The 27,908-nt window shown below is 45.6% G+C and overlaps 1 protein-coding gene across 2 annotated transcripts in view; it reads left to right on the forward strand.

The window, feature by feature from the left end:
• LOC115161461 (neurexophilin-2-like) overlaps positions 1–27,091 on the forward strand; it is a 99,854-nt gene extending 72,763 nt beyond the window's left edge. For both annotated transcript variants that reach the window (XM_029712451.1, XM_029712452.1), the window contains one exon: positions 25,637–27,091. In XM_029712451.1, the coding sequence (XP_029568311.1) occupies positions 25,637–26,416 (780 nt within the window). In that variant the 3' untranslated portion in view covers positions 26,417–27,091. The remainder of the gene's footprint in view (positions 1–25,636) is intronic.
• Positions 27,092–27,908: the final 817 nt, after the last annotated feature.

Here is a 27,908-nt window from a genome sequence, read left to right on the forward strand (position 1 = left end):
GGCCTGAGGGAACACAGTGTATTGTAGATATGTGGTAGTGGTGGAGTAGGGGCCTGAGGGAACACAGTGTATTGTAGATATGTGGTAGTGGTGGAGTAGGGGGTCTGAGGAAACACAGTGTGTTGTAGATATGTGGTAGTAGAGTAGGGGTCTGAGGGAACACAGTGTATTGTAGATATGTGGTAGTGGAGTAGGGGCCTGAGGGAACACAGTGTATTGTAGATATGTGGTAGTGGAGTAGGGGCCTGAGGGAACACAGTGTATTGTAGATATGTGGTACTAGAGTAGGGGCCTGAGGGAACACAGTGTATTGTAGATATGTGGTAGTAGAGTAGGGGCCTGAGGGAACACAGTGTATTGTAGATATGTGGTAGTGGTGGAGTAGGGGCCTGAGGGCATACAGTGTATTGTGAAATCTGTGAATGTATTGTAATGTTTTCAAAATTGAATAAACTGCCTTAATTTTGCTGGAGCAGCTAATGGGGATCGATAATAAATACAAATACAAATACAAATACTGTAGCAACTTTTTCCGTGTTCATGAATGAAGAAATTATGAAATTCCAGCAATTTCACAAATACAGTATATCTTTTTATAGTTTGATAATTTTTTTAAATCATTTTTTGTTGTTTTTGATCATCTCCTCAGTCAGCCGTAATGGAGTTGGATTCAGATGGAGTGAGAAGGCAATGTAAATGAGGGTATAGAGGAGGTTCTCAGGGTAATTTAGGGTGTAGAGAAGGGAGGGTAGACTGGGGTGTAGAGAAGAGAGAGTAGAGAGGGGTAGAGAAGGGAGGGTAATGGCGGAAAAAAATAGAGAGGGCAGCCGTGCAGCCATGCTTCTAGCCCCTAGGCAACTTTGCAGTATTTTGTTTTTTATGTGTTATTTCTTACATTATTAGGCCAGAATTTTAGATATCAGAGTGGCGGTAACTCACCAGCATTACGACCAGGAATACGACTTTCCCAAATCGGATCCTTTGTTCGTACGACCCAGGTCAATTGAACTGATTCTGGAGGCTGCTCCAAAACACTGCAGGTGGAGAAGAGGTATTCAGAGTGGACTTCTAGTCCGACTCAGGAGGCGGGCACACCATCCACCACTTCCGAGTGTATTATTCGCTAATGTTCAGTTTCTGGATATTAAAGTTGACGAGCTCAGAGTGAGGATTTCTTTCCAGAGAGACATCAGGGACTGTAAAATACTCTGTTTCACTGAAACATGGTTCTCAATGCATTATGTGCTAGTCTAGAATTTAGCCAACGTCAGATTGATGATCTAAGGAAAGAGAACACGGAGATGAAAGGTACTGTAGACTCTATTCATAGCAAGGTGGAGGTGGTACAAAGGGATGAAAGGTACTGTAGACTCTATTCATAGCAAGGTGGAGGTGGTACAAAGGGATGAAAGGTACTGTAGACTCTATTCATAGCAAGGTGGAGGTGGTACAAAGGGATGAAAGGTACTGTAGACTCTATGCATAGCAAGGTGGAGGTGGTACAAAGGGATGAAAGGTACTGTAGACTCTATTCATAGCAAGGTGGAGGTGGTACAAAGGGATGAAAGGTACTGTAGACTCTATTCATAGCAAGGTGGAGGTGGTACAAAGGGATGAAAGGTACTGTAGACTCTATTCATAGCAAGGTGGAGGTGGTACAAAGGGATGAAAGGTACTGTAGACTCTATTCATAGCAAGGTGGAGGTGGTACAAAGGGATGAAAGGTACTGTAGACTCTATTCATAGCAAGGTGGAGGTGGTACAAAGGGATGAAAGGTACTGTAGACTCTATTCATAGCAAGGTGGAGGTGGTACAAAGGGATGAAAGGTACTGTAGACTCTATTCATAGCAAGGTGGAGGTGGTACAAAGGGATGAAAGGTACTGTAGACTCTATTCATAGCAAGGTGGAGGTGGTGCAAAGGGATGAAAGGTACTGTAGACTCTATTCATAGCAAGGTGGAGGTGGTACAAAGGGATGAAAGGTACTGTAGACTCTATTCATAGCAAGGTGGAGGTGGTACAAAGGGATGAAAGGTACTGTAGACTCTATTCATAGCAAGGTGGAGGTGGTACAAAGGGATGAAAGGTACTGTAGACTCTATTCATAGCAAGGTGGAGGTGGTACAAAGGGATGAAAGGTACTGTAGACTCTATTCATAGCAAGGTGGAGGTGGTACAAAGGGAGAACAAACAACTTAAAGAAACCTTGCTTGATGTACAGTGTCGATCAATGCGGGACAATCTCATATTTTCAGGGATACCGGAGAATGACAACAGCAGAGGTTGTGAGGACACAGTCCGAGATTTTATGTCAACTCAACTAAAACTGCCCACTGATGTTGTGCGTGATGTCACTTTCTCCAGAGTCCATAGAATAGGTAAGGCCTCTGGAAATAGGCCACGGGCTATTATTGCATGTTTTGACAAAATTAAGCAAAAGGAAATGACGAAGAACATGGGCAGAGAACTCAGAAACACTGATTTTGGAATGAATGATCACTTCCCCGCCGAGATCAATGAAAGGAGAAAAAAACTATATCCCATCATGAAGGAAAAACGTTGCCTGAATCAACGAGTCTCCATGGTGATGGATAAACTTTATATCAACGGGCAATTGTATCGGGACTCTAGAGTAACTCCCTGGCTATTTTACTTTAATGTTCAAATTTGAGTTTGTATGTTGTAGTGTATCATGACAACTTCAACTATAACGAATACATTCTCTATTGATCTTCACTTGACAAGGAAAGGGTTGCATATAGCTCAGGTTAATGTATGTAGCCTTCCTAACAAAATACATGAGGTTTTTAACTTGGTCAAGATAAATAATATTCATATTTTGGCCTTGACCGAAACGCATTTAGATGCATCTGTAAATGATGGGCAAATTAACATTCATGGATATAGTCTACTTAGAAGGGACAGGAATAGGAATGGTGGGGGTGTAGCACTGTATATTCAGAATCATATACCTTTTAAGAGGAGGGATGACCTTAATGTATGTCAAGTAGAGGCACTATGGGCTCAGGTACATCTGCCTCACCAGGCAACCATATTGGTGGGATGTGTGTATAGACCTCCTATAGCTCTAAGGTGTCCTATCTGGATGACTTATGCACTGGGTTTGACCAGGCCACAGATAGCAACAGAGATGTATTTATCTTGGGTGATTTTAATATAAATTGGAAGGATCACAATAATTTGAATAGAACAAAATTGATGAGATATGCGGAGAGCTGTGGTTTGAAACAAATGGTTAATGATACGACTAGATCATCAATTAAGTTGGGTCATCGTTCAGACACATGCATTGATCTGATTTTCTGTAATATACCATCGCAATGCTTAAAAGCCAGATCAATGCCAGTGGGCTGGACAGACCATAATATTGTGACCATAACCATGAACACCAAGGTTCCAAAGAAACCCCTTAGGATTGTGGCCAAGAGAAATTTTAAAACATTTAATTATGAGCTATTTCTAAATGATTTGGCTGCTGTACCCTGGGAGCTGATTTATCTAGAGGATGATTTAAATCATGCTACAGAATGTTTTATTGATTTGCTCACTGAGGTTATGGACCATCATGCCCCTATAAGAAAGAGTACAGTTGGTGCTCGTCCATCTCCATGGATTGATGATGAACTGGGTGAGGCTTTTTCTCAAAGAAATATGTTAAAAGTCTTAGCAGCCAAATCAAAATCAGAAATTGATGAACAGAATTATAGAACATTGCGTAATTATGCAGTTAAATTGAATCGAAGGAAAAAAAAGTAATTTTTCAACAATGCTTTTATTGATTGTAAAAATGATTCTAAAAAGGTATGGAATACAGTTAAGGGTTTACTTGGTACATTTATCTCATCATGCCCATCTAGTGTGGAGGTTGACAGGAGAATAATAACAAAACCAGTTGATATTGCCAATCATTTTGCAGATTTTTTCACAAAGAAAATTATGTTACTGAGCAACAATGTAAACATACATTCTTCCAAACAAGCTATTGTCCAATGGATTGATGATCATATTATGAGCAACAAGATCTGCTCTTTTAGTCTGCAAACGGTGTCAGTGGAGGAGGTGTTAAGCCTTTTGAAGTCATTACCTGATGGGAAATCTACAGGTTATGATCTTATGGACAATTTTTTGCTTCGCTGTGCTGCTCCCCAGATTGCAGTTCCACTGAGATACATATTTAATTGGTCACTGGAAAAGGGGATGTTTGCAAATGTATGGAAGCATGCTAAACTTTGTCCTATTCCAAAAAACTGCAAAGAACCCGCTACTCCTGCCAATAGTCGACCAATTAGTCTACTCCCTTCACTCAGTAAGATATTGGAGGGTATTGTGAGTAGACAAATATGGGAGTACATGGAAAATAATGATCTGATTACAGCCAATCAGCATGCTTATCATTCCAATCATTCCACTACCACTGCATTGGTTGACATGACTGACCAGTGGCTCAATGCTATGGATAATGGCAAGTTTGTGGGGGTACTATTTTTAGATTTCAGTGCAGCATTTGATTTAGTGGATCATGAGATAATTTTGACAAAATTAATGCATTATGGTTTTAAGGAGGTAGCATTGAATTGGGTACAGTCATATCTAACTGACAGGAAACAGTCCACCTATATCAATGGTTCATTTTCTTCCCCTCATGCTTTAAACTGTGGAATACCGCAGGGCAGCTGCCTTGGGCCACTTCTTTATTTAATATATACCAACGACCTTTCCTATGCCCTAGCTGAAACTCAAGCTACTATATTTGCAGATGATACTACAATTTATGCAGCAGGACAATCGGTTCAACAGGTACAGCAAGCTTTACAAGGAGATTTGGAGAATATTAGGGAGTGGGTTTGCCAGAATAAACTTGTTTTAAACACCAAGAAAACCAAAGTTATGTTGGTCTGTTCCACTAGGAAAAGGCCAAAACAGCATGGGATACAATTAAGTATGGGAGGAGTACAAATTGAAGAAGTGGCAGAAACCAAACTATTAGGAGTGCAGCTAGACAACTGCTTATCATGGTCATCTCAAATAACTAATCTATGTAAAAAAATATTAAAACAGCATGCATAATCAGAAGGATAGCTAAATATTTACCAGGAAAAATTCTTAAGCAAATAACACAAGCTTTAATTGAGAGTCAAGTGAACTACTGTTCTGTGGTCTGGGGAAATGCATCATCAAGTGAAGTTAGGAGGCTGCAGATTGCACAGAACAAAGCAGCAAGGATTGTTTTACGGTGGAGATATGGTTTTTCTGTTGCAGTCATACGCAATGTTCTTGGTTGGTCATCAATCGACAAGATAATTGAAAAAAACATGCTTATTTTATTTCATAATATACATCATTTAAAACGGCCAAGTACAATTCACAACGGTAATCAGTTGGTAAGAGACAGACATTCCGTAAATACTAGGAATAGATTGTCCACCATCTATGCGTTATCCAGACAGAAAAGAGAAATAGGCAAAAGAACATTTCGATTTAGAGCAATAAAGAAATGGAATAAATTAACTGAGCAAACCAGAAACCTTTCAATATATAAATTCAAACATTATTTTAAAACAATTTAAATATAATACACAGAAATGTTGTGGGATTACAGTAGATGAAGAATTCATATTTTTTAGATTGATTATTTATTGGTTTATTACGTTAGTATATTATGTATGTTTGTAATAGTGTGTTATATGTGAAAATGGGTTCGTATATAAATTGTATTTTAATATTTAAGGACTCTTGGAAGATTAGTCCAAATGGGGACTAAAAGAGATCCAAATCAAATCAAATCAAATCAAATATCAGGATATGTTGTCTGAGTCCGTCCAGCCAGTTGGGTTCTCAGTTCATCGCGCAGACAGGAATAAATATCTGTCCGGGAAGAAGAAGGGAGGGGGTGTATGTTTCATGATTAACTACTCGTGGTGTGATTGTGATAACATACAGGAACTCAAGTCCTTTTGTTCACCCGACCTAGAATACCTCACAATCAAATGCCGACCGTATTACCTCCCAAGATAATTATCTTCGGTTATTGTCACAGCCGTGTATATTCCGCCTCAAGCCGATACCACGACAGCCCTCAAGGTACTACACTGGACTTTATGCAAACTGGAAACCACATATCCTGAGGCCGCTTTACTGTTGCTGGGGATTTTAACACAGCAAATTTGAGGAAAGTGCTACCCGAAGTTCTATCAACACATCGACTGTAGTACTCGCACTGCTCAAAAACTCAACCACTGCTACTCCAACTTCCTGGATGCCCTTCCCCGCCCTCCAGTCGGCAAATCTGATCATGACTACATTTTGCTCCTCCCTTCCTATAGGCAGAAACTCAAACAGGAATTACCCGTGCTAAGGACTATTCAACGCTGATCTGACCAATCGGAAACCACGCTTCAAGATTGTTTTGATCACGCAGACTGGGATATGTTCTGGGTAGCCTCCGAGAATAACATTGATGTCCCGCTGTGGCTCAGTTGGTAGAGCATGGTGTTTGCAACGCCAGGGTTGTGAGTTCGTTTCCCACGGGGGACCAATACGTAGAAGGGGAAAAAAAGTATGAAATGTATGAAATGAAATGTATGCACTCACTACTGTAAGTCGCTCTGGATAAGAGCGTCTGCTAAATGACTAAAATGGTTTAAAAAAATGTAAAAAATGAATACACTGATACGATGACTGAGTTTATCAGGAAGTGTATGAGAGATGTTGTACCCACTGTGACGATTAAAACCTACCCTAACCAGAAACCGTGGATAGATGTTAGAATTCACGCAAAACTGAAAGCACGAACCACCGCATTTAAAAATAACAAGGCGACTAGGAATATGGCAGAATACGTGTGTATTTATACGTGTGTATTTAACAGTGTATTTATTCCCTCCGTAAGGCAATCAAACAGGCAAAACATCTCAGACACAAGACGTATGTGGCAGGGTCTACAGATAATCACTATAAAAGGAAAACCAGCCACGTCACTGACATCAACGTCTTGCTTCCGGACAAGCTAAACTGTTTCTTCGCCCGCTTTGAGGACAACACCTAAACCCACACGCATGACCCTTGACCCTAAACCCAGTCCTCTGGCCCTAAACCCACACGCCTGACCCTAAACCCACACGCCTGACGCTAAACCCATACCTCCGGCCCTAAACCCACCTCTCTGGCCCTAAACAAACACACCTCTGACCTTAATCCAACACGCCTGACCCTAAACCCAGTCCTCTGGCCCTAAGCCCACACGCCTGACCCTAAACCCACACGCCTGACCCTAAACCCACACGCCTGACCCTTGACCCTAAACCCAGTCCTCTGGCCCTAAACCCACACGCCTGACGCTAAACCCACACGCCTGACGCTAAACCCACACCTCCGACCCTAAACCCATACCTCTGGGCCTTTACCCACACCTCTTGCCCTAAACCCACCTCTCTGGCCCTAAACAAACACACCTCTGACCTTAATCCAACACGCCTGACCCTAAACCCAGTCCTCTGGCCCTAAACACACACGTATCTGGCCCTAAACCTGCATGCCTGACCCTAAACCCACACTTCGTCCACTAAACCCAGACCTCTGGCCTTAAACCCAAACCTCTGGCCCTAAACCCACACGCCTGACCCTAAACCCACACCTCTGGCCCTAAACCCACACCTCTGGCCCTAAACCCACACCTTTGGCCCTAAACCCACACGTCTGACCCTAAACCCAGTCCTCTGACCTTAATCCAACACGCCTGACCCTAAACCCAGTCCTCTGGCCCTAAACCCACATGCTTGACCCTAAACCCACACCCACACACCTGACCCTAAACCCACACGTCTCTGGCCCTAAACCTGCATGCCTGACCCTAAACCCACATGCCTGACCCTAAACTCACACTTCGTCCACTAAACCGACACCTCTGGCCCTAAACCCACCTCTCTGGCCCTAAACCCACACCTCTGGCCCTAAACCCAAACCTCTGGCCCTCAACCCACACCTCTGGCCCTAAACCCAAACCTCTGGCCCTAAACCCACACCTCTGACCCTAAACCCACACCTCCGGCCCTAAACCCACACGCCTGACCCTAAACACACACGTCTGGCCCTAGACACACCCACCTGACCCTAAACCCACACGTCTCTGGCCCTAAACCCACACCTTTGGCCCTAAACCCACACTTCGTCCCCTAAACCCGCACGACTGACCCTAAACCCACACGTCTCTGGCCCTAAACCCGCACGACTGACCCTAAACCCACACCTCTGACCCTAAACCCACACCTCTGGCCCTAAACCCAGACCTCTGGCCCTAAACCCACACGCCTGACCCTAAACCCACACGCCTGACGCTAAACCCATACCTCCGGCCCTAAACCCACCTCTCTGGCCCTAAACAAACACACCTCTGACCTTAATCCAACACGCCTGACCCTAAACCCAGTCCTCTGGCCCTAAGCCCACACGCCTGACCCTAAACCCACACGCCTGACCCTAAACCCACACGCCTGACCCTTGACCCTAAACCCAGTCCTCTGGCCCTAAACCCACACGCCTGACGCTAAACCCACACGCCTGACGCTAAACCCACACCTCCGACCCTAAACCCATACCTCTGGGCCTTTACCCACACCTCTTGCCCTAAACCCACCTCTCTGGCCCTAAACAAACACACCTCTGACCTTAATCCAACACGCCTGACCCTAAACCCAGTCCTCTGGCCCTAAACACACACGTATCTGGCCCTAAACCTGCATGCCTGACCCTAAACCCACACTTCGTCCACTAAACCCAGACCTCTGGCCTTAAACCCAAACCTCTGGCCCTAAACCCACACGCCTGACCCTAAACCCACACCTCTGGCCCTAAACCCACACCTCTGGCCCTAAACCCACACCTTTGGCCCTAAACCCACACGTCTGACCCTAAACCCAGTCCTCTGACCTTAATCCAACACGCCTGACCCTAAACCCAGTCCTCTGGCCCTAAACCCACATGCTTGACCCTAAACCCACACCCACACACCTGACCCTAAACCCACACGTCTCTGGCCCTAAACCTGCATGCCTGACCCTAAACCCACATGCCTGACCCTAAACTCACACTTCGTCCACTAAACCGACACCTCTGGCCCTAAACCCACCTCTCTGGCCCTAAACCCACACCTCTGGCCCTAAACCCAAACCTCTGGCCCTCAACTCACACCTCTGGCCCTAAACCCAAACCTCTGGCCCTAAACCCACACCTCTGACCCTAAACCCACACCTCCGGCCCTAAACCCACACGCCTGACCCTAAACACACACGTCTGGCCCTAGACACACCCACCTGACCCTAAACCCACACGTCTCTGGCCCTAAACCCACACCTTTGGCCCTAAACCCACACTTCGTCCCCTAAACCCGCACGACTGACCCTAAACCCACACGTCTCTGGCCCTAAACCCGCACGACTGACCCTAAACCCACACCTCTGACCCTAAACCCACGCCTCTGGCCCTAAACCCAGACCTCTGGCCCTAAACCCAGACCTCTGGCCCTCAGTACCTCTGGCCCTAAACCCAGACCTCTGGCCCTCAGTACCTCTGGCCCTAAACCCAGACCTCTGGCCCTCACTAACCCTGGCCCTCAGTACCTCTGGCCCACAATACCTCTACAAATAGCCACCCAAATAGCCACCCAAAGTATCCACCCTTTGCCTTGATGACAGCTTAGCACACTCTTGGCATTCTCTCAACCAGCTTCATGAGGTAGTCACCTGGAATGCATTTCAATTAACAGGTGTGCCTTGTTTATTTTTTATTTATTTTTTTACCTTTATTTAACTAGGCAAGTCAGTTAAGAACAAATTCTTATTTACAATGACAGCCTAGGAACAGTGGGTTAACTGCCTGTTCAGGGGCAGAATGACAGATTTACCTTGTCAGCTCGGGAATTTGAACTTGCAACCTTTCGGTTAGGGTTATTGAGTTTGAGCCAATTATTTGTGTTGTGACAAGGTAGGGGGGTATACAGTAGATAGCTCTATTTGGTAAAATACCAAGTCCATATTATTGCAAGAACAGCTCAAATAAGCAAAGAGAAACGACAGTCCATCATTATTTTAATACATGAAGGTCAGTCAATCCGGAAAGTTTCAAGAACTTTTCAAGTTCTTCAAGTGCAGTCGCAAAAACCATCAAGCACTGTGATGAAACTGGCTCTCATGAGGACCACCACAGGAAAGGAAGACCCAGAGTTACCTCTGCTGCAGAGGATAAGTTCATTAGAGTTACCAGCCTCAAAAATTGCAGCACAAATAAATGCTTCAGAGTTCAAGTAACAGACTCTATATGTTAGATACAATACAACACCAACAGTATGTGGACACCCCTTCGAATTAGTGGATTTGGCTATTTCAGCCTCACCCATTGCTGACAGATGTATAAAATTGAGCACACAGCCATGCAATCTCCATAGACAAACATTGACAGTAGAATGGTTTTACTGAAGAGCACAGTGACTTTCAATGTGGCACCGTCATAGTATGCCACCTTTCCAACAAGTCAGTTCGGAAAATCTCTACCCTGTTAGAGCTACCCCGGTCAACTGCCCCGGTCAACTGTAAGTGCTGTTATTGTGAAGTGGAAACGTCTAGGAGCAACAACTGCTCAGCCGCAAAGTGGTAGGCCACACAAGGTCACAGAACAGGACCGCCGAGTGCTGAAGCGCATAGTGCGTAAAAATCGTCTGTTCTCACTACCGAGTTCCAAACTTGCTTTGGAAGCAACGTCAGCATAAGAACTGTTCGTCGGGAGCTTAATTAAATGGGTTTCCATGGCCGAGGGGAGTGGTGGGTAAGGAGGATGGGGGAGAGTAGGGGGTGAGGAGGATGGGGGAGAGTAGGGGGTGAGGAGGATGGGGGAGAGTAGGGGGTGAGGAGGATAGGGGGAGAGTAAGGGGTGAGGAGGATAGGGGGAGAGTAGGGGGTGAGGAGGATGGGGGAGAGTAGGGGGTGAGGAGGATGGGGGAGAGTAGGGGGTGAGGAGGATAGGGGAGAGAAGGGGGTGAGGAGGATGGGGGAGAGTAGGGGGTGAGGAGGATAGGGGAGAGAAGGGGGTGAGGAGGATGGGGAGAGTGGGGGGAGGAGGATGGGGGAGAGTAGGGGGTGAGGAGTGAGGAGGATGGGGAGAGTGGGGGGTGAGGAGTGAGGAGGATGGGGAGAGTGGGGGGTGAGGAGTGAGGAGGATGGGGAGAGTGGGGGGTGAGGAGTGAGGAGTGAGGAGGATGGGGAGAGTGGGGGGTGAGGAGGATGGGGAGAGTGGGGGGTGAGGAGTGAGGAGGATGGGGAGAGTGGGGGGTGAGGAGGATGGGGGAGAGTGAGGGGTGAGGAGTGATGGGGAGAGTAGGGGGTGAGGAGGATGGGGAGAGTAGGGGGTGAGGAGGATGGGGAGAGTGAGGGGTGAGGATTATGGGGGAGAGTGGGGTGAGGATTATGGGGGAGAGTAGGGGATGAGGAGAATGGGGGAGAGTGAGGGGTGAGGAGGATGGGGGAGAGTGGGGGGTGAGGAGGATGGGGAGAGTAGGGGGAGGAGGATGGGGAGAGTAGGGGGTGAGGAGGATGGGGAGAGTGGGGGGTGAGGAGGATGGGAGAGTGGGGGGAGGAGGATGGGGAGAATAGGGGGTGAGGAGGATGGGGAGAGTGGGGGGAGGAATGAGGAGGATGGGGCAGCGTGGGGGTGAGGAGTGAGGAGGATGGGGAGAGTAGGGGGTGAGGGGTGAGGAGGATGGGGCAGAGTGGGGGTGAGGAGGATGGGCAGAGTGGGGGGTGAGGAGGATGGGGGAGAGTGGGGGTGAGGAGGATGGGGGAGAGTGGGGGTGAGGAGGATGGGGATTCATGTACGGTCGTGGCCAAAAGTTTTGAGAATGACACAAATATTCATTTTCACAAAGTTTGCTGCTTCAGTGTTTTTAGATATTTTTGTCAGATGTTACTATGGAATACTGAAGTATAATTACAAGCATTTCATAAGTGTCAAAGGCTTTTATTGAGAGTTACATGAAGTTGATGCAAAGAGTCAATATTTGCAGTGTTGACCCTTCTTTTTCAAGACCTCTGCAATCCGCCCTGGCATGCTGTCAATTAACTTCTGGGCCACATCCTGACTGATGGCAGCCCATTCTTGCATAATCAATGCTTGGAGTTTGTCAGAATTTGTGGGTTTTTGTTTGTCCACCCTCCTCTTGAGGATTGACCACAAGTTCTCAATGGGATTAAGGTCTGGGGAGTTTCCTGGCCATGGACCTAAAATATTGATGTTTTGTTCCCCGAGCCACTTAGTTATCACTTTTGCCTTATGGCAAGGTGCTCCATCATGCTGGAAAGGCAGTTCATCACCAAACTGTTCCTGGATGGTTGGGAGAAGTTGCTCTCGGAGGTTGGTACCATTCTTTATTCATGGCTGTGTTCTTAGGCAAAATTGTGAGTGAGCCCACTCCCTTGGCTGAGAAGCAACCCCACACATGAATGGTCTCAGGATGCTTTACTGTTGGCATGACACAGGACTGATGGTAGCGCGAACCTTGTCTTCTCCGGACAAGCTTTTTTCTGGATGCCCCAAACAATCGGAAAGGAGATTCATCAGAGAAAATGACTTTACCCCTGTCCTCAGCAGTCCAATCCCTGTACCTTTTCCAGAATATAAGTCTGTCCCTGATGTCTTTCCTAGAGAGAGAAGTGGCTTCTTTGCTTCCCATCCTCCAAAAGTCTTCATCTCACGGTGCGTGCAGATGCACTCACACCTGCCTGCTGCCATTCCTGAGCAAGCTCTGTACTGGTGGTGCCCCGATCCCGCAGCTGAATCAACTTTGGGAGACGGTCCTGGCGCTTGCTGGACTTTCTTGGGCGCCCTGAAGCCTTCTTCACAACAATTGAACAGCTCTCCTTGAAGTTCTTGATGATCCTTGCCTGTGAAGCCCTTTTTGTGCAAAGCAATGATGATGGCACGTGTTTCCTTGCAGGTAACCATGGATGACAGAGGAAGAACAATGATTCCAAGCTCCACCCTCCTTTTGAAGCTTCCAGTCTGTTATTTGAACTCAATCAGCATAGCAGAGTGATCTCCAGCCTTGTCCTCGTCAACACTCACACCTGTGTTAACGAGAGAATCACTGACATGATGTCAGCTGGTCCTTTTGTGGCAGGGCTGAAATCCAGTGGAAAAGTTTTTTGGGGATTCAGTTTATTTGCATGGCAAAGAGGGACTTTGCAATTAATTGCAATTCATCTGATCACTCTTCATAACATTCTGGAGCATATGCAAATTGCCATCATAAAAACTGAGGCAGCAGACTTTGTGAAAATGAATATTTGTGTCATTCTCAAAACTTTTGGCTACGACTGTAGTTAGCCTCTCATGTTGGGTTCTTCAAAACAGGAGTCAGCAGAACCTGTGGATCCAGTCCAGTATCAAAACTGTTCATTGACTATGCGAGTCTGGTCTATACTGTTCACTGACTGTGGAACTGAGGACATAGTTACTGCCGGTGGGACGGCACCATTTCCTATGTCCAGCGTTTCCCTATAAAGACAGGAATTAAGTTAATGAAGATTCAGGCACAGAGACTTAGCAGGGAAATGGATTGCAGCACAGAAGTCAGGTCAATTTCCATCCTGTAGATAAATCCATGCAGCACAGAAGTCAGGTCAATTTCCATCCTGTAGATAAATCCATGCAGCACAGAAGTCAGGTCAATTTCCATCCTGTAGATAAGTCCATGCAGCACAGAAGTCAGGTCAATTTCCATCCTGTAGATAAGACCATGAGAAACAGCTCAGTGCTTCACTGGAGCCAGAACCACCGGCCAGCCTGCTTCTCTCTGCTGCTCTGACACTCAGGTTAATTAGTCGTTATATCGTAGAGAGAAAATAGGTCTGGAGCTACTGAACAAATCATCTACAGAAACACAACTATCTGGAAACAGTGTTACACTGTGGCAATACAGCAACAGCTTTTATGTTAGCTAGAGTGTGTAAGGATGCAAACCCTGTCACAGCCTGGTCTGAAAAAATAAATAAAAAAATCGGACAATAAGCAGGTGCCATGCTGTCTCTAGAACACTATTAGTCAGTGAAAAGAGAGAGGGAGGCCAAAAAAATGACAGAAGTGAGGGATGGAGGTAGAGAAAATAGAGGAGAGGGAGTTGAAGAAAAGAGAACAAAATGGAATGAAATAGATTCCATCCTGACAGGAGAGCGGGCAGCCTGTGGCAGAGAGCCATCGCTGTGGCACCGCTCACCACCCTGCTTCTCTCACATGATCTAGCGGCCAGATGATGTCACAGCTTCTTAATAACTTTCTAGAGGCTACTTCTGGTCACTGTGGTAATTACAATTATGTCAGCCTGTAAAAGATATGTCTCCCCACGGGACACAGCAGATAATGCTCATTACAGGGCAACGTCTCGTCTGGTTCATCCTGCTGCTACTGGGAGGACTGTCTAGGCACCCCTCATGTCTCTATGGCAACACTAACACCCCTCATGTCTCTATGGCAACACTAACACCCCTCATGTCTCTATGGCAACACTAACACCCCTCATGTCTCTATGGCAACACTAACACCCCTCCTGTCTCTATGGCAACACTAACACCCCTCATGTCTCTATGGCAACACTAACACCCCTCATGTCTCTATGGCAACATTAACACCCCTCATGTCTCTATGGCAACATTAACACCCCTCATATCTCTATGGCAACATTAACACCCCTCATATCTCTATGGCAACATTAACACCCCTCATATCTCTGGCAACACTAACACCCCTCATATCTCTGGCAACATTAACACCCCTCATATCTCTGGCAACACTAACACCCCTCATATCTCTGGCAACACTAACACCCCTCATATCTCTGGCAACATTAACACCCCTCATATCTCTGGCAACACTAACACCCCTCATATCTATGGCAACATTAACACCCCTCATATCTCTGGCAACATTAACACCCCTCATATCTCTCTGGCAACACTAACACCCCTCATATCTCTGGCAACACTAACACCCCTCATATCTATGGCAACACTTACTAACACCCCCCATATCTCTGGCAACACTAACACCCCTCATATCTCTGGCAACACTAACACCCCTCATATCTCTGGCAACACTTAATAACACTCCTCATATCACTCTGGCAACAACAACACCCCTCATATCACTCTGGCAACACTTACTAACACCCCTCATATCTCTATGGCAACATTAACACCCCTCATATCTCTATGGCAACATTAACACCCCTCATATCTCTGGCAACACTAACACCCCTCATATCTCTGGCAACATTAACACCCCTCATATCTCTGGCAACACTAACACCCCTCATATCTCTGGCAACACTAACACCCCTCATATCTCTGGCAACATTAACACCCCTCATATCTCTGGCAACACTAACACCCCTCATATCTATGGCAACATTAACACCCCTCATATCTCTGGCAACATTAACACCCCTCATATCTCTATGGCAACACTAACACCCCTCATATCACTCTGGCAACAACAACACCCCTCATATCTCTCTGGCAACACTAACACCCCTCCTATCCCTCTGTCAATATTAACAAATACTGACATATACCTTACTATTAAACATGTGATATTAGGATCCCATGTATTTAGCAGTGACTAGGTTGTGTGATATAGGTGGTGTGATATACAGTGCATTTGGAAAGTATTCAGACCGTTTCCCTTTTTCCACATTTTGTTACGTTCCAGCCTCTAAAATTGATTAAATATAATTTTTCCCTCAGCAATCTACACAAAATATCCCAGAATTACAAAGCAAAAACAAGTTTTTAGAACTGTTTGCAAATGTATTAAAAATAAAAACAATAATACCTTATTTACATAAGTATTCAGACCCTTTACTCAGTACTTTGTTGAAGCAGCTTTGTCAGCGATTACAGCCTCGAGTCTTCTTGGGTATGACGTTACAAGCTTGGTACATCTGTATTTGGGGAGTTTCTCCCATTCTTCTCTGCAGATCATCTCAAGCTCTGTCAGGTTGGATGGGGAGCGTTGCTGCACAGCTATTTTCAGGTCTCTCCAGAGATGTTTGATCGGCTTTAAGTCCGGGCTCTGGCTGGGCCACTGCTTAAAACATGTTGGTGTTATAGACTCGGACAGGGAGAGGTTGAAAATGTCAGTGAAGACACTTGCCAGTTGGTCAGCGCATGCTCGCAGTACATGTCCTGGTAATCCGTCTGGCCCTGCGGCCTTGTGAATGTTGACCTGTTTAAAGGACTTACTCACATCGGCTGGTGCTCTCATGCATGTATCAGTGTTATTTGCCTCGAAGCGTGCATAGAAGTCAGGTGAACTTTTGAGAGCGAGGGAGAACTTGGTACGCGTCTCTGTGTGTGGAGTAAATGTTGTCTAAAAATGTTTTCCTCTGGTTTCACATTTAACATGCTGATAGAAATGAGGTAAAACTGATTTAAGTTTCCTTGCATTAAAGTCCCCGGCCACTAGGAGCGCCGCCTTTGGATGAGTGTTTTTCTGTTTGCTTATGGCGGTATACAGCTCATTGAGTGCGGTCTTAGTGCCAGCATCGGTCTGTGGTGGTATGTAGACAGCTACGAAAAATACAAATGAAAACTCTCTAGGTAGATAGTGTGTCTACAGCTTATCATGATATACTCTACCTCAGGCGAGCAAAACTTCGAGACTTCCTTAGATATCGTGCACCAAATGTTGTTTAAATATACATAGTCCACCACCCCTTGTCTTACCAGACGCCGCTGTTCTATCCTGCCGATACAGCGTATAACCAGCCAGCTGGATGTTGATAATGTCGTCGTTCAGCCACGACTCCGTGAAGCATAAGATATTACAGTTTTTAATGTCCAGTTGGTAGTTTAATCTTCCTCGTAGGTCGTCAATTTTATTTTATTGATTGCACGTCAGCTAGTAGAATGGAGGGTAGTGGGGGTTTATTCGACCACCTACAAATTCTCAAAAGGCAGCCCGACCTCCGCCCTCGTTTTCTCCTTCTCTTCACGGCCTGTTCCCGGGAAAGATTCTGCCAGTTCGTGGCGAGTAATCGCTGTTATGTTGTCCAGAAGAGCAATTGGGTCCTGGACTTTCTGACGGGCCGCCCCCAGGTGGTGAGGGTAGGAAACAACATCTCCACCCCGCTGATCCTCAACACTGGGGCCCCACAAGGGTGCGTTCTCAGCCCTCTCCTGTACTCCCTGTTCATCCATGACTGCGTGGCCATGCACGCCTCCAACTTAATCATCAAGTTTGCAGACGACACTAGGCTTTATTACCAACAACGACGAGACGGCCTACAGGGAGGAGGTGAGGGCCCTCAGAGTGTGGTGTCAGGAAAATAACCTCACACTCAACGTCAACAAAACAAAGGAGATGATCATGGACTTCAGGAAACAGCAGAGGGAGCACCCCCCTATCCACATCGACGGGACAGTAGTGGAGAAGGTGGAACGTTTTAAGTTCCTCGGCGTACACATCACTGACAAACTGAAATGGTCCACCCACACAGACAGCGTGGTGAAGAAGGCGCAACAGCGCCTCTTCAACCTCAGTAGGCTGAAGAAATTTGGCTTGTCACAGAAAAACACTCACAAACTTTTACAGATGCACAATCGAGAGCATCCTGTCGGGCTGTATCACCACCTGGTACGGCAACTGCTCTCCCCCAACCGTAAGGCTCTCCAGAGAGTAGTGAGGTCTGCACAACGCATCACCGGGGGCAAACTACCTGCCCTCCAGGACACCTACACCACCCGATGTCACAGGAAGGCCAAAAAGATCATCTAGGACAACAACCACCCGAGCCACTGCCTGTTCACCCCGCTATCATCCAGAAGGCGAGGTCAGTACAGGTGCATCAAAGCTGGGACCGAGAGACTGAGAAACAGCTTCTATCTCAAGGCCATCAGACTGTTAAACAGGCAGCTTCATGGTTGGGATGGTGTTCTTCAGCTTGCAAGCCTCCCCCTTTTTCCTCCAAACATAACGATGGTCATTGTGACCAAACAGTTCTATTTTTGTTTCATCAGACCAGTGGACATTTCTCCAAAAAATTACAATCTTTGTCCCCATGTGCAGTTGCAGACCGCAGTCTGGCTTTTTTTATGGCGGTTTAGGAGCAGTGGCGTCTTCCTTGCTGAGCGGCCATTAAGGTTACGTCGATATAGGACTCGTTTTACTGTGAATATAGATACTTTTGTACCTGTTTCCTCCAGCATCTTCACAAGGTCCTTTGCTGTTGTTCTGGGACTGAGTTGCACTTTTCGCACCAAAGTACGTTCATCTCTAGGAGACAGAACGCGTCTCCTTCCTGAGCGGTATGATGGCTACGTGGTCCCATGGTGTTTATACTTGTGTACTATTGTTTGTACAGATGAACGTGGTACCTTCAGGTGTTTGGTAATTGCTCCCAAGGATGGGCCAATTCTTGTGGAGGTCTTGGCTGATTTCTTTTGATTTTCCCATGATGTCAAGCAAAGAGGCACTGAGTTTGAAGGTAGGCCTTGAAATACATCCACAGGTACACCTCCAATTGACTCAAATTATGTCAATTAGCCTATCAGAAGCTTCTAAAGCCATGACATAATTTTCTGGAATTTTCAAGCTGTTTAAAGGTACAGTCAACTTAGTGTATGTAAACTTCTGACCCACTGGAATTGTGATATAGTGAATTATAAGTGAAATAATCTGTCTGTAAACAATAGTTGGAAACATTATTTGTGTCATGCACAAAGTAGATGTCCTAACTGACTTGCCAAAACTACAGTTTGTTAACAAGAAATTTGTGGAGTGGTTGAGAAACGAGTTTTAATGACTCCAACCTAAGTGTATGTAAACTTCCTACTTCAACTATAGATTGTGGGGTTTTGGTTGTGTGATATAGATTGTGTGGTGTAGGTGGTGTGATATAGGTGGTGTGATATAGGTGGTGTGATATAGGTGGTGTGATATAGGTTGTGGGATATAGATTGTGGGATATAGATGGTGTGATATAAGTTGTGTGATATAGGTGGTGTGGTATAGTTGGTGTGGTATTGGTGGTGTGGTATAGATAGTGTGGTATAGATTGTGTGGTATAGGTGGTGTGATATAGGGTGTGTGGTAATAATTGTGTGGTATAGATTGTGTGGTATAGATTGTGTAATAAGATGGTGTGCTATAGATTGTGTAATAAGATGGTGTGGTATAGGTGGTGTGGTATAGATGGTGTGATAAGATGGTGTGATATAGATGGTGTGGTATAGGTGGTGTGATATAGATTGTGTGATAAGATGGTGTGGTATAGGTGGTGTGGTATAGGTGGTGTGGTTTTGGTGGTGTGGTATAGGTGGTGTGGTTTTGGTGGTGTGGTATAGGTGGTGTGGTTTTGGTGGTGTGGTATAGGTGGTGTGGTGTAAATTGTTTGATAAAGATTGTGGGATATAAGTGGTGTGATATAGATTGTTTGATAAAGATTGTGTGATAGAGGTTGTGTGATATAGGTGGTGTGATATAGGGTGTGTGGTAATAATTGTGTGGTATAGATTGTGTGGTATAGATTGTGTAATAAGTTGGTGTGGTATAGGTGGTGTGGTATAGGTGATGTGATATAGGTGGTGTGGTATAGATGGTGTGGTATAGATTGTGTGGTATAGGTGATGTGATATAGGTGGCGTGGTATAGATTGTGTGGTATAGATTGTGTGGTATAGGTGGTGTGGTATAGATGGTGTGGTATAGATGGTGTGGTATAGGTGGTGTGGTATAGGTGGTGTGGTATAGATGGTGTGGTATAGATGGTGTGGTATAGGTGGTGTGGTATAGATGGTGTGGTATAGATGGTGTGGTATAGATTGTGTGGTATAGGTGATGTGATATAGGTGGTGTGGTATAGATGGTGTGGTATAGATTGTGTGGTATAGGTGATGTGATATAGGTGGTGTGGTATAGATGGTGTGGTATAGATGATGTGGTATAGGTGGTGTGGTGTAGGTTGTGTGGTATAGATGTTGTGGTATAGGTTGTGTGATATAGATTGTGTGGTATAGGTTTTGTGGTATAGGTGGTGTGGTATAGATTGTGTGGTATAGATTGTGTGGTGTAGATTGTGTGATATGGGGGTGTGATATAGTTTGTGTGGTATAGATGGTGTGGTATAGATGGTGTGGTATAGATTGTGTGGTAAAGGTGGTGTGGTATAGGTGGTGTGGTATTGATGGTGTGGTATAGATGGTGTGGTATAGATGGTGTGGTATAGGTGGTGTGGTATAGATGGTGTGGTATAGATGATGTGGTATAGGTGGTGTGGTGTAGGTTGTGTGGTATAGATGTTGTGGTATAGGTTGTGTGATATAGATTGTGTGGTGTAGATTGTGTGATATGGGGGTGTGATATAGTTTGTGTGATATAGATGGTGTGGTATAGGTTGTGTGATGTAGGTGGTGTGATATAGCTGGTGTGGTATAGGTAGTGTGGTATAGGTGATGTGATATATATTTTGTGGTATAGGTGGTGTGGTATAGGTGGTGTGGTATAGGTGGTGTGGTATAGATGGTGTGGTATAGATTGTGGTATAGGTGGTGTGGTATTAATTTTGTGCTATAGATTGTGTGGTATAGGTGGTGTGGTATAGGTGGTGTTGTATAGGTGGTTTGGTGTAGGGGGTGTGGTATAGGTGGTGTGGTATGGGTGGTGTGGTATAGGTGGTGTGGTATAGGTGGTGTTGTGTAGGTGCTGTGGTATAGGTGGTGTAGTATAAGTGGTGTAGTATAGGTGGTGTGGTATTAATTTTGTGCTATAGATTGTTTGGTATAGGTGGTGTGGTATAGGTGGTGTTGTATAGGTGGTGTGGTGTAGGGGGTGTGGTATAGGTGGTGTAGTATAGGTGGTGTGATATACTAGGTGGTGTGATATAGGTGGTTTGATATAGATTGTGTGATTTAGATGGTGTGATAAGATGTGATATAGTTTGTGTAACAGGATGGTGTGATATAGGTGGTGTGGTATATATTTTGTGATATAGGTGTTGTGATATAGGTTGTGGTAAGAATTGTGTGGTATAGATTGTGTGGTGCAGTTGGTGTGATAAGATGGTGTGGTATAGATTGTGTGGTATATATGGGGTGGTATAGGTGGTGTGGTATAGGTGGTGTAGTATAGATTGTGTGGTATAGATTGTGTGTTAAGATGGTTTGGTATAGTTGGTGTGGTATAGATTGTGTGGTATAGGTTGTGTGATAAGATGGTGTGGTATAGATTGTGTGGTATAAATGGTGTGGTATAGATGGTGTGGTACAGTTTGTGTGGTATAGATTGTGTGGTATAGGTAGTGTGATATAGATTGTGTGGTATAGGTGGTGTGGTATAGATGGTGTGATAAGATGACGTGGTATAGATTGTGTGGTATAGGTGGTGTGGTATAGATTGTGTGGTATAGATTGTGTGGTATAGATGTTGTGGTATAGATGGTGTGTTATAGGTGGTGTGGTATAGATGGTGTGGTATAGGTTGTGTGATATAGATGGTGTGGTATAGATGGTGTGGTATAGATGGTGTGGTAAAGTTGGTGTGGTATAGGTGGTGTGGTATAGGTGGTGTGGTATAGATGGTGTGGTGTAGGTTGTGTGATATAGATGGTGTGGTATAGGTTGTGTGGTATAGATGGTGTGGTATAGGTTGTATGATATAGATGGTGTGGTATAGATGGTGTGGTATAGGTTGTGTGGTATAGATTGTGTGGTATAGGTTGTGTGGTATAGGTGGTGTGGTATAGATTGTGTGGTATAGGTTGTGTGGTATAGATTGTGTGGTATAGGTTGTGTGGTATAGATTGTGTGGTATAGGTAGTGTGATATAGATTGTGTGATATAGATTGTGTGGTATAGGTGGTGTGGTATAGATGGTGTGATAAGATGACGTGGTATAGATTGTGTGGTATAGGTGGTGTGGTATAGGTGGTGTGATATAGATGGTGTGGTATAGATGGTGTGGTATAGGTTTTGTGGTATAGATGGTGTGGTATATATTGTGTGGTATAGATGGTGTGGTATAGGTGAGGTGATATAGGTGGTGTGGTATAGATTGTGTGGTATAGGTGGTGTGGTATAGATTGTGTGGTATAGATGTTGTGGTATAGATGGTGTGTTATAGGTGGTGTGGTATAGATGGTGTGGTATAGGTTGTGTGATATAGATGGTGTGGTATAGATGGTGTGGTATAGATGGTGTGGTAAAGTTGGTGTGGTATAGGTGGTGTGGTATAGGTGGTGTGGTATAGATGGTGTGGTGTAGGTTGTGTGATATAGATGGTGTGGTATAGGTTGTGTGGTATAGATGGTGTGGTATAGGTTGTATGATATAGATGGTGTGGTATAGATGGTGTGGTATAGGTTGTGTGGTATAGATTGTGTGGTATAGGTTGTGTGGTATAGGTGGTGTGGTATAGATTGTGTGGTATAGGTTGTGTGGTATAGATTGTGTGGTATAGGTTGTGTGGTATAGATTGTGTGGTATAGGTAGTGTGATATAGATTGTGTGATATAGATTGTGTGGTATAGGTGGTGTGGTATAGATGGTGTGATAAGATGACGTGGTATAGATTGTGTGGTATAGGTGGTGTGGTATAGGTGGTGTGATATAGATGGTGTGGTATAGATGGTGTGGTATAGGTTTTGTGGTATAGATGGTGTGGTATATATTGTGTGGTATAGATGGTGTGGTATAGGTGAGGTGATATAGGTGGTGTGGTATAGATTTTGTGGTATAGATGGTGTGGTATAGATGGTGTGGTATAGGTGGGGTGATATAGTTGGGGTGATATAGGTGGTGTCGTATAGATTTTGTGATATATGTGGTGTGGTGTAGGTGGTGTGGTGTAGGTGGTGTGATATAGATTGTGTGATATAGGTTGTGTGGTATAGATTGTGTGGTATAGATGGTGTGATATAGATTGTGTGGTATAGATTGTGTGATAAGATTGTGTGGTATAGGTGTTGTGATATAGATTGTGTGGTATAGGTGGTGTGGTATAGGTGGTGTGGTATAGGTGGTGTGATATAGGTGGTGTGGTATAGGTGGTGTGGTATAGGTGGTGTGGTATAGATGGTGTGGTATAGATGGTGTGGTATAGATGGTGTGGTATAGATGGTGTGGTGTAGGTTGTGTGATATATATGTTGTAGTATAGATGGTGTGGTATAGATGGTGTGGTATAGATGGTGTGGTGTAGGTTGTGTGATATAGGTTGTGTGACATTAGGTACTTATAGGAACATATAAAGAGAACAGTGAGAAGAAAGTCAGTCACATTTCCATGGTCTCTTCCACAGGCACATCCCAACACTGGCAGTTCATCTCTGAGCTTTGAACACTTGGAATGAGGTCTTGTGTTTCCATGGTCTCTTCCACAGGCACATCCCAACCCTGGCAGTTAATCTCTGAGCTTTGAACACTTGGAATGAGGTCTTGTGTTTTCAACTTCATAAATCGGGGCTTATTACGATAATAGTGTCTGTTTTAAGCCACGTCGCCCTGGAATGCCTGGAGCATAGCGACTTCCTCCGCTTAACCAATCAGCATAGCAGCTCCGATTAACCAATCTTAATTAAGAAGCTTTTGTGTTTCTCCTTCATCAGACCTTGCCTGGCAGTTTTTTTTTCTTTCTCAGTTTTGAAGTCTAAATTATTGCCTCTTCTTTCCATGTGACTGTTCAGGGCTTCACCAACACATTATACAGCAGCATGTTGTGTCTCATACAGCGCCAAGAGAAGGGAGAGAGAGAGGAGAGGGAGAGAGAGAAGGGGAGAAAGAGAGGGAGAGAGGAGGGAGAGAAATAAAGGAGAGAGAGAAGGGAGAGGGAGAGAGGGAGGAGAGGGAGAGAAGGGGGAGAAAGATAGGAGAGGGAGAGAGAGAGGGAGAGAAAGAAGGGAACGAGAGAAGGGAGAGGGAGCGAGGAGAGGGAGAGAAAGAAGGGAGAGAAAGAAGGGAGAAAGAGAAGGGAGAGGGAGTGAGGAGAGGGAGAGAAAGAAGGGAGAGAAAGAAGGGAGAGAGAGAAGGGAGAGGGAGCGAGGAGAGGGAGAGAAGGGGGAGAAAGAGAGGAGAGGGAGAGAGAGAGGGAGAGAAAGAAGGGAGAGAGAGAAGGGAGAGGGAGCGAGGAGAGGGAGAGAAAGAAGGGAGAGAGAGAAGGGAGAGGGAGCGATGAGAGGGAGACAAAGAAGGGAGAGAAAGAAGGGAGAGAGAGAAGGGAGAGGGAGGGAGGAGAGGGAGAGAAAGAAGGGAGAGAGAGAAGGGAGAGGGTGAGGAGAGGGAGAGAAGGGGGAGAAAGAGAGGAGAGGGAGAGAGAGAGGGAAAGAAAGAAGGGAGAGAGAGAAGGGAGAGGGAGAGAAAGAAGGGAGAGAAAGAAGGGAGAGAGAGAAGGGAGAGGGAGCGAGGAGAGGGAGAGAAAGAAGGGAGAGAAAGAAGGGAGAGAGAGAAGGGAGAGGGAGGGAGGAGAGGGAGAGAAAGAAGGGAGAGAGAGAAGGGAGAGGGTGAGGAGAGGGAGAGAAGGGGGAGAAAGAGAGGAGAGGGAGAGAGAGAGGGAGAGAAAGAAGGGAGAGAGCGAGGAGAGGGAGCGAGGAGAGGGAGATAGATTGTGTCAACGCAGGCTTTCAAGTTCACATTTCTCTCTGTATTTGCCATCCTTGTTGTCACAGCAATTTCCCCAGTTGTTCATCAGCCTTAGATGTTTCTCTCATTTCCATGATGCTAATCTTGTTCAATCCTCACCTGAGCATCTTACTGAACATGCGGAATACATTTAGTTTCCTCTCAAGTCAGAGTACAGTATGTTCAATAAAAAGAGGCAAAACAATAAATATTCTCCTGCTGCGATATATTATATTAAACGCTGTACAATATCATTGTATATATTTTATTTTCTGAAAGATAACCAGACAACGTTCTAACACTGTGTAATGGTCGTAGACAAACATGTCTAGTTTGTTCGCTGTGAAGACAGATGCTCCAATTAAGCTTACAGCTGAAGTTATAATTAGGTTGAAATACAGTAGAGCTCGTGTTAGATTTGAAACAGCCTTTTTAAAGCTTCACATCTGGTGTAACCAGCCAGTGAGTCCAGGCCTCCGGTCCCTGCTAGCTAATTACTGCTAACACCTAACAGCTTATTACCATGTATTATGATTAAACTGTATCTAGACTGGCCCAGGAACCACTCCTGAAGCACAGGCTGTGAGGTAGAGAGGATCACTGCTGAGTAGAGTGTCTAGATTACCACGAATACTTACAGCTGAACACTTAAAATCCAATCATGTATAGGAGGACATATTATAGTGGATTTTGTTCATTTTCTGTAAGTGGTGATATAGTAGGTCATAAAGTGGAATAGTAGTGGAACAATAGACAAACATCCACATAATTGCATCCTTTCGGTGTATGCAGATTGTGTCCCTATTTTAAATAACTGAAGAAATTACAGAATGTGGCTTTAATGTGTTTTATATTATTTTATGCATCCAGTCGCTCTGCTGTTTGAATATTACAGTTGTGGTATAGTGCATTGTATAGTTCATGTCCTCTAACTTTCTCTTCCTGTATCTCTCTGTGTTTCCTCTGTAGGTGTGGTGCAGGAAGGTCCAGCTGCAGTTCCCAGAGACAGAGCTGATAGAGTGGGAGGAGAGGGACCATGAGGAGAAGTTCTCCCCCAGTGGAGCCGGGGCCAGTCCCAGAGTCCTCAACCCCCTGAGGCTATTCGCTAGGGGGGTTCCTGGAGCCGTCGGGCCCCCCAGCCTTAAACACAACCCCATCAGGGACATGACATACCTAGAGAACATGGAGGACTTCTGGGATTGGTTATCCAACCAGACAGATGTTCAGGCCAGCCAGGTCAGAGCAAAGCGACGACCCATCGTCAAGACAGGCAAGTTCAAGAAGATGTTTGGCTGGGGAGACTTCCACTCCAACATTAAGACCGTCAAGCTTAACCTGCTGATCACCGGGAAGATCGTGGACCACGGTAACGGAACGTTCAGTGTCTACTTCCGCCATAACTCCACTGGCCTGGGGAACGTGTCGGTGAGTCTGGTTCCGCCGTCTAAAGTGGTGGAGTTTGAGATGGCTCAGCAGTCCACACTGGAGACAAAAGACTCTAAAGCTTTCAACTGTCGTATCGAGTATGAGAAGACGGACCGCAACAAGAAGACGGCTCTGTGCAGCTTCGACTCCTCCAAGGTGTGTTACCAGGAACAGACACAGAGTCACGTCTCCTGGCTCTGCTCTAAGCCCTTTAAAGTCATCTGCATCTACATCGCCTTCTACAGCGTGGACTACAAACTGGTGCAGAAGGTCTGCCCGGACTACAACTACCATAGTGATACTCCCTACTCCTCCACTGGCTGAAGGTCTGCCGGACTACAACTACCATAATGCCACTCCCTACTCCTCCACTGGCTGAAGGTCTGCCCGGACTACAACTACCATAATGCCACTCCCTACTCCTCCACTGGCTGAAGGTCTGCCGGACTACAACTACCATAATGACACTCCCTATTCCTCCACTGGCTGAAGGTCTGCCGGACTACAACTACCATAATGACACTCCCTATTCCTCCACTGGCTGAAGGTCTGCCCGGACTACAACTACCATAATGCCACTCCCTACTCCTCCACTGGCTGAAGGTCTGCCGGACTACAACTACCAAAATGACACTCCCTACTCCTCCACTGGCTGAAGGTCTGGTGGACTACAACTACCATAATGACACTCCATACTCCTCCTCCACTGGCTGAAGGTCTGCCCGGACTACAACTACTATAATGACACTCCATACTCCTCCTCCACTGGCTGAAGGTCTGCCCCGGACTACAACTACCATAATGTCACTTCCTACACCTCCACTGGCTGAAGGTCTGGCGGACTACAACTACCATAATGACACTCCATACTCCTCTACTGGCTGAAGGTCTGGCGGACTACAACTACCATAATGACACTCCCTACTCCTCCACTGGCTGAAGGTCTGGCGGACTACAACTACCATAATGACACTCCCTACTCCTCCACTGGCTGAAGATCTGGCGGACTACAACTACCATAATGACACTCCATACTCCTCCTCCACTGGCTGAAGGTCTGCCCGGACTACAACTACCATAATGCCACTCCCTACTCCTCCACTGGCTGAAGGTCTGCCCGGACTACAACTACCATAATGACACTCCCTACTCCTCCACTGGCTGAAGGTCTGCCCGGACTACAACTAGCATAATGACACTCCCTACTCCTCCACTGGCTGAAGGTCTGCCCCGGACTACAACTACCATAATGACACTCTCTACTCCTCCACTGGCTGAAGGTCTGCCCGGACTACAACTACCATAATGACACTCCCTACTCCTCCACTGGCTGAAGGTCTGCCCGGACTACAACTACTATAATGACACTCCATACTCCTCCTCCACTGGCTGAAGGTCTGGCGGACTACAACTACCATAATGACACTCCCTACTCCTCCACTGGCTGAAGGTCTGCCCGGACTACAACTACCATAATGACACTCCATACTCCTCCACTGGCTGATCCAGTCAGTAAGCATGTACCTGGATCTCCCTTAGAGTTAGTATGATCATAATATCACCAGCCCTGGTTACAATATCACCACCACCCCTGGTTACAATATCACCAGCCCTGGTTACAATATCACCACCACCCCTGGTTATAATCTCACCACCCTGGTTACAATATCACCAGCCCTGGTTACAATATCACCACCAACCCTGGTTACAATATCACCACCAACCCTGGTTACAATATCACCAGCACTGGTTACAATATCACCACCAACCCTGGTTACAATATCACCACCAACCCTGGTTATAATATCACCACCAG

Source organism: Salmo trutta, chromosome 24, assembly GCF_901001165.1.
Source record: "Salmo trutta chromosome 24, fSalTru1.1, whole genome shotgun sequence".
Classification (NCBI taxonomy): Eukaryota; Metazoa; Chordata; class Actinopteri; order Salmoniformes; family Salmonidae; genus Salmo; species Salmo trutta.